At 32.6% G+C, this 11,914-nt stretch overlaps 4 protein-coding genes across 4 annotated transcripts in view; 2 read left to right on the top strand and 2 right to left on the bottom strand.

Moving 5' to 3' along the window:
• LOC109342718 (putative E3 ubiquitin-protein ligase XBAT31) overlaps positions 955 to 11,914 on the top strand; it is a 26,429-nt gene continuing 15,469 nt past the window's right edge. Inside the window, exon 1 of the mRNA XM_019580675.1 lies at positions 955 to 1,109. The gene's annotated coding sequence lies outside the window, so the exon portion shown is untranslated. The remainder of the gene's footprint in view (positions 1,110 to 11,914) is intronic.
• On the bottom strand, positions 1,000 to 4,668 carry LOC109342720 (ras-related protein RABE1c-like). Its single transcript, XM_019580677.1, has 9 exons — positions 4,554 to 4,668; positions 4,366 to 4,474; positions 3,612 to 3,684; positions 3,413 to 3,513; positions 2,692 to 2,757; positions 2,491 to 2,588; positions 2,340 to 2,402; positions 2,163 to 2,255; positions 1,000 to 1,238 (listed from the first exon to the last, which is right to left on the bottom strand). Exons 2-9 carry the CDS (start codon positions 4,436 to 4,438, stop codon positions 1,158 to 1,160), a joined length of 648 nt encoding a protein of 215 aa, XP_019436222.1. The 5' UTR covers positions 4,439 to 4,474; positions 4,554 to 4,668; the 3' UTR covers positions 1,000 to 1,157.
• Positions 7,832 to 8,500, top strand: LOC109342721 (probable histone H2B.1). Its single transcript, XM_019580678.1, has one exon. It carries the CDS (start codon positions 7,906 to 7,908, stop codon positions 8,353 to 8,355), a length of 450 nt encoding a protein of 149 aa, XP_019436223.1. The 5' UTR covers positions 7,832 to 7,905; the 3' UTR covers positions 8,356 to 8,500.
• Positions 10,360 to 11,203, bottom strand: LOC109342722 (histone H2A-like). Its single transcript, XM_019580679.1, has 2 exons — positions 10,966 to 11,203; positions 10,360 to 10,728 (listed from the first exon to the last, which is right to left on the bottom strand). Exons 1-2 carry the CDS (start codon positions 11,149 to 11,151, stop codon positions 10,471 to 10,473), a joined length of 444 nt encoding a protein of 147 aa, XP_019436224.1. The 5' UTR covers positions 11,152 to 11,203; the 3' UTR covers positions 10,360 to 10,470.

The following is an 11,914-nucleotide window of genomic DNA, read 5'->3' as shown; positions in this document are numbered from 1 at the left end:
AATAACACTCTTCATGTTTGGTCCAAAGTTCAAGCCTTGAATTTGTTGATTTTTTAGAAAAGTTTGCCCAATTGTTATTTCTAGTATCAACAAGGCGTTGGTCTAGTTGTATAAAGTATTGCTACATCTTTAGGATGATCGAAACGGTTAAAAGTTCAATTTTTGATAGTGACATTTGTTGGGAGAGACAGCCACGAATTCCGAAAGGGATTAATTATTTACTATAAAGTAGAAATACTCTTAGTAGTACAAAAAAATTGTTATTTCTAGTAATATTTGTCACAAAGTAATATTATGTATGTTATATCTATTAATGATTATTTTACAAGTAACATATATCATTTTCTTATGGTACAACTGTACGAAGATTTGTAGAAAAATATATCATTACTCAATCTTCCAATTGTGCCCACCGAAATACTCCATCAAAAAAATGAATAAAAATGTAAATATGATTGAGTTGATCCTAACTATAAAAATAATAAAGTTGTTTTGATTGTGTAGAGGTGGATTGGAAATCATCAAATCAGGATTAAGTGGTAAGGAATTTGATTTTAATGTCTCAAACTCTAGTATAGTCAATACTAAGGAAAAATAGTATCTCTTAATTTAACTTTCCCATGTCAACTCATTAATTGAGATCCATTCTTATTTCCAAAGAGAAAAGTACTTGATTTTACTTGTATTTTTAATAGCAAAAATGTTATTTCATTACATATAAAAGGATAAAAATATCTTATTATATTATATTTTCATTTGTTTTTTTTTGTAGTACTTATCACTCTATTAATTAATTGAAAAATCCTTATTAAAGTATCCATTATTTGGTCCCATGTTGCTATTACAATTTAGAAACATTTTCTTAGTAACTGGGCTACCTTTGAGTTCATAATTGGGCCTTTAAAGCTACTATACATTTTTAAACTAAAAAAATGTTAATATAATCACCTACCTTATTATATTTCAAATAATGGCAGTGCAATAATCAATAATGTATCATGTTCAAATAACTTTGGATTAATATAACTTCTTGGAAAGTATGAAGCTATGAAAGAGTAACCACATAGCACAAGTCCATTATCATTATCATCATCATCATCATAATCATCATGCAAGTATTTCCTCTTTCCTTGTTGTTCTTGAACAATGTTGAATCATCAACCACAGCAAGCAGATTTTTGTGCAGCCTGTCCTGATGCTGTTGCCTGATCTTGTTGGTTGATTTTGATTCCTGCTGGCTGTAATGAAAATGTTGTGAGACATTCAACTTTATAGAAAAAAGAGTTTAGGAATAGTGCTAAGGAAGGCCAAAATTTAACACTAGAAGCAAATCCAACAATAACTAGCATCTACCATTAATAATTGTCTAAGGTTTAGTTTAAGGCAAATGCTAACAAGTGATGGCACTTATTGAGGACCCAAATGTAGTGGAAAGAAAGCCATTGGAAAATCTAGTTTCTTTATATTCTCTTTTGATGTTTTTTCATTCTTAGTAACCTTAACAAGACCCTTAGTTTAAGGAGGGGAAAAATATCATCTATCCCACAAAAGTGGACATGACACATTTTGATGCAAAAAAAACTGATGCACTTCATTTCAGTCATCACAATTATATAGAGAAATTTGGATGGAAAAGCAAGTATATCATATGGATAGTATAAAAAATTGTACAACCTATTTAATTTTCAATGCAAGGAGGTAAAGTATGAGAACTTGGAAGGGGGCATATATATATATATATATATATATATATATATGCCCCCTTCCAAGTTCTCATACTTTACCTCCTTGCATTGAAAATTAAATAGGTTGTACAATTTTTTATACTATCCATATGATATACTTGCTTTTCCATCCAAATTTCTCTATATAATTGTGATGACTGAAATGAAGTGCATCAGTTTTTTTTGCATCAAAATGTGTCATGTCCACTTTTGTGGGATAGATGATATTTTTCCCCTCCTTAAACTAAGGGTCTTGTTAAGGTTACTAAGAATGAAAATATATATATATATATATCATATAAATAGTAATTGCTTGTGAAGTTTGGGAAGGAATGAGGCAATTGCCCATATTCCTATATAACTAGTTTGGTCCCTGAAAGTGTTATTAATTAACTCAGTGAACTTGTTTGTAGTTTCAACAAGGAAGTTCAAAAATACCTCTGCCTTAGTGTCAGTGTCAGAAAGCCTTTGTTTTATATCTTTTGCGATGGAGAAGAAAACTTCCTCCACATTTAGATTTGTCTTTGCACTCTGCAATATAAAAAAATTCGGTATGTAATAATAATAACAAAACACTTCTGGGAGTTTCCACATTCTTATGTATTCATCACTTACAGTTTCAAAGAATTTGATTCCATACTCATCGGCCAAAGCTTGGCCCTTGGAAGTAGGCACAGCCTGGAAAGAAAGGCAAAGTTATATCTATGATTGACATGATAGCAGGGCTTACAAATTATTCTTAATGTGATGCTAGATGTTCGCATACCCTTTTACTTTCATCCATGTCGGCTTTGTTCCCCACTAGTATTTTGTTTACATTGTCTGAAGCATGTTGCTCAATGTTACGAATCCAGTTCCTGATATCTGAAATTAGCACAAGCGCGTGAATATGCCAGATGAGAAATCCTTTGAAGAGAAAATCAAATATTTCCAAATTTTAAACTGAAGTGACAGAATGGAACTTTACTGTTAAATGATGATTCGTCTGTAACATCATAGACTAGCAATATGCCCATAGCACCGCGATAGTAAGCTGATAAAAAAAGAGAGAATTTAATAAAGGATGGACAATACAAAATAACCTACTTAACAAATACTCTACTGGTAAAAAAAATTAAACCTAACCATGTAAAATAGAGTTATAGAAATGAAACAGTAATCATTCAACTGGTAAGGACACACACACACATATATATGGAATTTAACTCATGGCACATAAAATACCAAAACTACAGGTAGCAATAACACTAGTGAAAGTTAATCATACACAACTTGAATAAAGGCTCACTAGTGAGGAAAAAAAATCAACGAGGAAGATGCTACCAAAAACTTCCTTACATGTAAACTCTGCAAGTTTGAAAATCGAAGTGGTATGGATCCAAACAAGAAGTGGAGATTATTTTAGGCTTAGGCGTAGGAAATGACTTTGGAGATTCAATTTTTGTCCTGATCCAATGAATTTAGAGTTATCTTTGAATTTAAACAATTACAGTATATCTCAGTGCTTACTTTCTCACTATCCTGTCTCTACTCTTTCTACAATTTGTTTATCGTTATTTCTTCTCTCAAGATTTTGACCCTATATCAGGAAGTGCCATAACCCACATGCCAGGCAATGCCTTTCTATCTGTCACATACCAGCAACAAAAGATGATCATATTATTATCTAGAAGGATCGTAATCCTTACCAGTTGTAATTGTTCGGAACCGCTCTTGACCAGCAGTATCCCAAATTTGGAGCTTGATCCGTTTGCCATCCATTTCAATGGTTCTTATCTTAAAATCAATGCTGCATCAGAAAAATGAAGCTTGTATTGTTAGAGAAACTAATTGTTGCCAACAACATTGTGCTGTTCTACTTTGAAACTGTGACAAGTGACAACTCACCCTATGGTAGTAATGAAACTAGTCGTGAAAGAACCATCAGAGAATCTCAGAAGAATGCAACTTTTGCCGACACCTGCAAACAAGAATCACATAAGTGGTTTGTACTTTGTAGAAAAGTAAGGAATTGGTACATGAAAGCACAACATTATCATCTTGAAGTTTCTACTCTCTACATATATTCCCCCTTCCCCCATTTGTTATAGTCTCTACTATAAAACTCTTATTCATCCTTGATAGTGATTAGTTACTAGTTACATTCCATATATACCAATATACCAATAAGCTTGTTGTGTACAATTTAAGCTTTCAGTAAATCAGATTTCTTATTCTCTTTTTATCTCAATTCAATTTTCTCTCCTCTCTACCACATTTTCTAGTAATAATCAAGGCCACATTTCTATTGTGGGGGTAAAAACATTACAAGGACAAAAAAAAACATATTTTACAAGCAGACAAAAAATGTATACACCAACCGTGCATGCGTTAACATATTTATGTTTAGTCATCTTTGACTCTTAAAAAAAGTAATACAAATGAATATTAAACAACCGACCAACGCTTTGTTGCTATATGGTCGGTTGTTTAAATTAATAATATTTGTTTCAACGTTAATTTTGGAGGGGTAAAATAAAATGTAATTGATTCTAGAATAATTTATTCTGTTTTAAATAAGCTTGAAACTTAAATCTTCATTTTTTTTTTCTCTATATGTGATTTTTGCTACAAATAATGAAAAGGGGTGACGTTAACGCACCACTATCGCCGATCAAGAGAAGCTTTATGAGGTAATCATAATCGGCACGAGCCCTTGCGGGTGGAGCAGCCATTAACTTTCAATAAATCAATCACTTATATAATCCTCTCTGCATAATACAAAACTTTCATGTTAAATTTAATAAATCTTCAACGCAAAAATGAAATGCAATATACAGAGAAAAATACCAGATCCGAAATGGCAAAGAGGAAATGGGAGACAAATGGGATCTCCAAAGTTCACAAATGAATGACCACGAAGATTTAAGAGAGAAAAAAAGTACTTAATTTTTGTTATTTTCTTTATTTGTTTATTTTGTAATGAAAATAACTTATAAAGTTCGAATAACCATAACAGATTAACAGCAAACTAATATACAACCTGGTAAAAAATAATTGGTACTAAAGAATGTATCTCCTAAGGTTGAATTAGGTGGAAAGAGATATTTGTTGGAATTAATAATCACGAATTTTGATAGAAATTATTTTCTTATTAAAAGAAGATGAGAATACCATTAATATTATAAAAAATACCCAAATAAACTAATATCTTTTGGAATAGATAGTTGCCTCTTCTATAAAGTATCGCTCAGGAATTGAACATATTTTGGTCATCCTTCTGATTTGGCTTAGTTTGTTTTACTTTTTATTTTAGAATATTTATTTTTTTAGGCAAAATAAATGAATAGTTAATGAGTAAAAAGGCCTTGTATTGGTATCTCATCCATTTGGAAATGATATCCTTTATCATTATTGGTGTTTTTGTTGTATTTCTCTATAGCATATGTAGTGGGTCGATCGATTTAATGTACACACAGTGCCAATAATGTTGACCAGGGTATTAGACTAATGAGATATTTGATGGGTATGATGAATTATGATTAAAGTGGGTTTACTATTGTATTGGGAAGTATATGTGTTGCAGAATTTCTTCATCTATAATCTATAGATTGAATGCGGAAGTCCTTATGATTATGGATTCGTTCCGATAACCTAATGTTTATGCACATACATAAACCCATATGGAACGATTATGACCCAGACCGAAGAAACCTCAATTGATTTCATGGTGAAAATGAAGAACATACCTTGATTAGCCATTTGGAATCTCAAAGGTATGAGGGTGTGATGATTTTCCAGATGTTAGAGCGCTTATGGTTTTCCTTATGCTTCTCTATAGGGAAATCAGAAAGCTCTTAACTTGAGGGTGTGTCTTATGAGGAGAGATGCCTTATAGTTGCCTTATGGATGACTTGATAGTGTTTCACCTTTATGGATAACACTATCCTAATCCATCTTTATTCTCCTTAACCTTACACTTGAAAGTCTGTTGCTCTACAAATGAGGATTATAACTCATAAAAGTAACCTCGAAGTGATTACTACTTAAATTGCAATAATTCTGATTCAGTCCCTTCATCAAATCAGAAATTGCCTGAATGTATCTACACTTATATTATTTCATGACACATATGCCCTTAGTCACCAAATTAATTTTTAAGGATCATTTTATATTTTGGTTAGTTAAAGTAATGGTCACAACACAATTATAGAATTATATTCGTGACCCATAAATTGTCAGAAATTCTAACAATATGATGATGCATATTAAATTTTAGATTCCAAAAAGACCAAATCAACTAATTCGACATTCATCCTTGAAGGTGGTGCAACCACTTGAAGTTCATTTTTTTAGGGTATGAAAATGGTAAGTCGGAATCTTGATCTCCCTATTGTATCCAAGTAAAATTTGACCTTGGATCGTCTTTAGTGGGTATATGAAAATACATTTTGATATTTTATTGAGTATGAGTAAAGATACGTAGATAAAAAGTAAAGTGAGAGTATGAATATAGATATGTAGATAAAAAGTAAAGTGGGAGTATGAGTCGCCATGCAATGACTTTACCAAGACTGGTGTGAGGTTGCTTTATCTGTGTCGCAATCATGTTACGTTTGTGTTCTGATTGGCATAATGATATATCCAGGGTGGATCGTCTTGTCATCTGCTCAAGTAGTTGCACATGTATATTAGGTACGCTCCTACCACATGATAGAGAGAAACCTACATTGTTCAAACTACACTTTTAGTTTTGTGACAGAGTATGCGTTGTTTAGAGTATGACCGATCCTCTAATAAATGTTTGTAGTTCTTCAGGTGTTGACTAAATCACATATTGTCATTATTATCCTTCCAACAACTACATTGGCCAGTTATACATGAACAATAATTATATAAGTCGAATTTTACTCAGATGATTATAAGTCATAGTCCAATAAGTTGATTGGTGTCTAACCTACTGACACAATGGGATGAAACATATATCATAAGTGGAATCAAGGAATCAAAGTTCACAAGTTTAAGTAGTATATGGATGAAGTCAAGTGTCAAAAAATACCATTGAAAGTATTCTATTGAGAATTATACACATTCATGTATGCAAGTGGTAACATTCATTTTACAAATAATAAAACTTTTAAAGGTAAAGGCTTACATATTCAATATGATATGATTAATTTTGAAAGTTATAAATATACAATGATTTATATATTATGCCCTACGGATCAACCCTAAATAGATGATATACGATGATATACGAAAGGCTTAATGATAATTTGGAGTGGATAATGTGAGACTTGTTATTTTTACAGGGTAAAATAATCCAAAACATTATTATTTAAAATGTTTTAATATTTATAGTACTGTATTAATTTCTAATATTAGGATTTCTTTATATAATTAATTTTAGTACAAGTAAAAATTTGAGATTTGAGTTCAAAAATTAAAACCGGTCAATATTTAAGATTAGATATGAGACAAACATAACTTACCACATTGTCATATATTCATTATGTTTGTAAGTATGTTCATTCAATTGTATAGAGTAATGACATGTATCTAATAAAAAAATGTCATTGATTCAATCATATATGTATGATTATCAATATATATATATAAATAATATTGAATTTTTTTTATCTAATTAATAAATAATATTCAGAAGACTTTATATAAAATAGATATACATTATATTTAACTGTCCACAATGGAGTTTGAATTCAATGCCTCCTCCCATAGATATTTGAGATTGGGTTAACATCTCTAGAGGGTTGAAATTCATCACACATACCAATGCTCACCCCTATTTGTGTGTATAGTGCCCGCGCTTTGAAAAACAATTAAAATTAAAATTTCCATGTAAAGTGATACCACCCTGGCAAAGATTCCATTGGCGCTATCTCACAATCTCAGCAGTCCATTCACGCATCAACGGACAAATCACTTCCCAACTCATCGATCCACACCTTACTACAATCAATTCATCACTTAATCACAACAGTCCATCACCACATCCTTTCGTAAAACGATCCAACAGATGAAGTAATTCCACGTCATCCATCCGCGTGAAGCACTACCCAACCAATCATAATACAATACTCCTTTATATAAATAATCCACACCACACCCAAACTCACTTATCAAAATCTCAATTCATTCTTCACTTTCTCTGAAACGAAACCCTAATCCCAAATTCGATTCAATGGCACCAAAAGCAGATAAGAAGCTAGCAGAGAAGAAGCCAGCGGAGGAGAAGAAGTCCACCGTGGCTGAGAAGTCACCGGTGGCGGAGAAGAAGCCGAAGGCCGGAAAGAAGCTTCCAAAGGAAGGAGGCTCCACTGCCGGAGACAAGAAGAAGAAGAAGAGCAAGAAGAGTGTTGAGACTTACAAGATCTACATCTTCAAGGTGTTGAAGCAGGTTCACCCTGATATAGGTATCTCAAGCAAGGCGATGGGGATTATGAACAGTTTCATCAATGATATATTTGAGAAATTGGCTCAGGAATCTTCGAGGCTTGCTCGTTATAACAAGAAGCCGACGATTACGTCGAGGGAGATTCAGACTGCAGTGAGATTGGTGCTTCCTGGAGAGTTGGCTAAGCATGCTGTTTCTGAAGGGACTAAGGCCGTTACAAAATTTACCAGTTCTTGAAGATCGTGATCTGAAGATTGTAAAAATCTCATTTAACTTTCAACTAGGTTATGTTGGGCTTTCGATTTCTATGTTGTTAGTACTCTTTTGTGAAATATATGACCTTTTTGTGGAATTGAAATATCAAGATATTTTGCAATCTGATTTTTTGTGCTATTTTTTAGTTTTATTATTTATGGTATTGTCATGTTAGCTGAGTGAATTTGCATCGGTTTGGAAGTTAAAATACTGAATTTGCATCGGTTTGCAAGTTGAACGTTTCTTTTCTAGTAATACATAATCTTCGATAAAGCGTTTTTACTGGTGAATGCTAGAACATCAGATATTTGTTCTGAAATTTGTATCATTTATATGTAAAAAATGTGTGCATAGTCTAAAGCTATAAAATAGGTATCTATAGTTTTATATCAATCAATAGCCTTGACAAAATAGTTGGGCTTCTTTCATGTCAAACATTCCGTCACACCTAGTCTAGTTTTGGACTCAAGAACTCGAAGGTGCAAATGGTTTGCCTTTGTCAATTAGGAGTTTGAGTTTTATCTACTAAAGTGGCCTTTGCATTCAAGGTTTGCTTTAACCCCAGATAATTGGTGATAAGAAATGTGTGATACTTTTTTTGAGTTTAAGGCTCTGTCCACAATTATGCACCTTCACTTTGTCAATGTTGATGTGAAAGAAAAATACATAAGCTGAATAAAATTGTGGCTGGTAGTAGGTTTAAAAAAACTACATTTTCAGCAGTGTCCTTAGGTGAACCTGCTTCTTTTATGTGCATAAAATTAATCCTATGCAGTAAGCAAATTATTTATAATTTTCACTGACTTAACTGTATGTTTGCATACAGTAATACATTATGTTGCTTATGGGGAACATCCTACACATCACTGATCCCTATAGTGAAGATTTGTCAAAGTTTTCTATTTGCTTTATGACTGTTCAATACAACCTCCTCTTTTTTTTGCTGTTGATGGCACAGCGGGGACAGTGCTGCGGACTGGTTTCTGTTGCTGGAGTTCAAGGTCACAGTTTGGTTGAACATGCTGATAGCTAGCCTATTAGTGACTGGGGTGTGATGGTGGGGGAGCATTCATGAATCACATTATTTTTGTATAGTTTTTAAAAGCCTTGAAAACTAGTTAGTAGTTACAATGGATAAACATCCTAACCTGAGAAACTGCACCAAAGAATTCACCCAGCCAAATTACTCCATTTTCTAGTTTAGTTTTCAGTGAAGCCTCTAATCTCTATGATACATATTGCTTTCTTTTGTTTGTCACCAGATACAATTAGTTCACCTCAAGAACTTGAGAAGACTGAATGCTTTTTCGCTGAGGTTATGATGATTGTTGTGTGGATGTTTTTTTGTTTAATTTAGCTGCTTGTTTTTGTTAAGTTCTAATTAGGCTGGATGGATTTCAATTGAGCATCCTTGCTTGATGGATAGCCCGTTAGATTCTACTCTGAAGGATTCCAAGCATACGAACCTGTAATGTATTTTCCTCAACTTGATAATCTGTGTGGTTGAGTGAAGCCAGAAAAGGCCACTCTAATGTACAAGACTCACTTTCTGAAGTCTAAATGCGAAAGTAAGAACCTTACCATTGTCAAGTTTGGACTTAGTTCTGTTTTATATTGTCATTTTCCTCCTACAAAACTCCAATGAGGATTTGGTTTTACGTTGTTTTAAACACAAATTAAGTTAATCTAGATTGATACCGGGTACGTTGCCACCACTTTAGTCGTTGTCCTGATTAACAAATACATCATTTTTAAGGAAATTGTATAATTGTGATACTTACCATGACTTTCTCACGAAACATCATAAATTTTCGTTAGTTATATTTCTCATGTTCTTCACATTACAAAGATCAATATACCGATAATCATTTTGTATATTCGTGCCAGGCTTGTAAATTTTGATTCCACTGTTTACGATTATAGATTTATATGTGATATATAGGGACTATAAGTTTCTGTGCTTCTGCTATTAATGGAAATGTGATGTGAATACCAAACTATAAGATTGCAAGATTGAGTAACAACAACATCGATTAAGCAAATATTATGAAAAGTTACAGAAATGACAAATATATAAACATTACAATAAAACACTAATCAAGCAGCAACAGCCTTCCTAGGAGACTTAGTAGCCTTAGAAGGAGACTTAGAACCAACAGCAGCAGCACTAGAAGTAGCACTCTTCTTAGGCAATAACACAGGGTTAATATTAGGTATCACACCACCATGTGCAATTGTAACACCAGCAAGCAATTTCCCCAATTCTTCATCATTCCTCACTGCCAATAACAAATGCCTTGGTATTATCCTATTCTTCTTGTTATCCCTTGCAGCATTCCCAGCTAACTCCAACACCTGACAAATCCAATTCAAACCAAAGTCGTAAGGTGGTCTAATGGTCAAGAGAAACGACTTTAAAGAATGCAGTGCATGAGTTCGTGAGTTCAAGTCCCACCATCAACAAAAAATAAGAGTTATAAGGTGGTTGAAGGTAGAGTCTCTGTCACAACAAAATACTATCATACTAACAATTGCCGAAAAAAGAAAAACAAATCCAATTGAAATATCGCAATGAGTTTTAATTGAAGTTACCTCAGCAGCTAAATACTCAAGAACTGCAGCTAAGTAAACAGGAGCACCAGTTCCAACACGTTGAGAATATCTTCCTTTCTTCAAGTAACGACCGATTCTTCCAACGGGGAATTGAAGACCAGATTTCACAGATCTTGAAACTGGCTTCTTCTTTGGACCACCACCTTTTCTTCCTCCTCCGGCCATCGTTGTTCTAGATTGAGAATGAGAATTTGTGAAGAATAGTGAAGAGTTTTCGTTCTTTTATAATGAGGATGTTGTAGTTATCGTTTGCCAAACAGATAGCGTTGGATTGGATCTAATCAACGGTGGTTGATGTTTTCATTATCGATCCGTGAGGTAGAATCAACGACCAATCAGAAGGTGCCAGTGTTTTTCTCTTACTGTATAATTTGGAATATTTTTATTGCAACCATGTTGCTTCTTACAAATTTTCTTTTTATAAAAATAGGTCATGTTTTCATGTATTCTTAATGCATGTAATAATTTGAATATAGCATCAATTGAAATATCACCTCATAATAATTTTGTTTCTTTAAATAATTCTCGATTAATTTGTGGTATAGGAGATAATTAATTACACGATTATGCAATTAAACAATTCAAATAAGGAGATTGACTACAGTTTTGCAACAATTAAATTATTCGTGCATTTATAATGTTAAATTATGTTTTTGTACTGATATGTAATTATACACTAACAAAAAGTTTTTTAAAAAAACCTTTTGTTATGATTGCTTTTGATAAAAATTCAATGCAATATTAAAATTCAATTTTGTTTTTAGTTATAAGTTTAGATGATTTCAGTTTATCTATTCATTTTTAATGGGAACGTTTTGCTAAGAGTGATAACTCTTAGATGTACTATAATTGAGAATTTTTTTACAAAATGATAAATGATTTACTTATAGTATAAAAAAACTACTTACATTATCAATAAATAAATAAA

Source organism: Lupinus angustifolius, chromosome LG03 (assembly GCF_001865875.1).
Source record: "Lupinus angustifolius cultivar Tanjil chromosome LG03, LupAngTanjil_v1.0, whole genome shotgun sequence".
In the NCBI taxonomy this organism is placed as follows: Eukaryota; Viridiplantae; Streptophyta; class Magnoliopsida; order Fabales; family Fabaceae; genus Lupinus; species Lupinus angustifolius.
The sequence above is the reverse complement of the archived record's forward strand: the minus strand, read 5'-3'. Positions and strand labels throughout refer to the sequence as shown.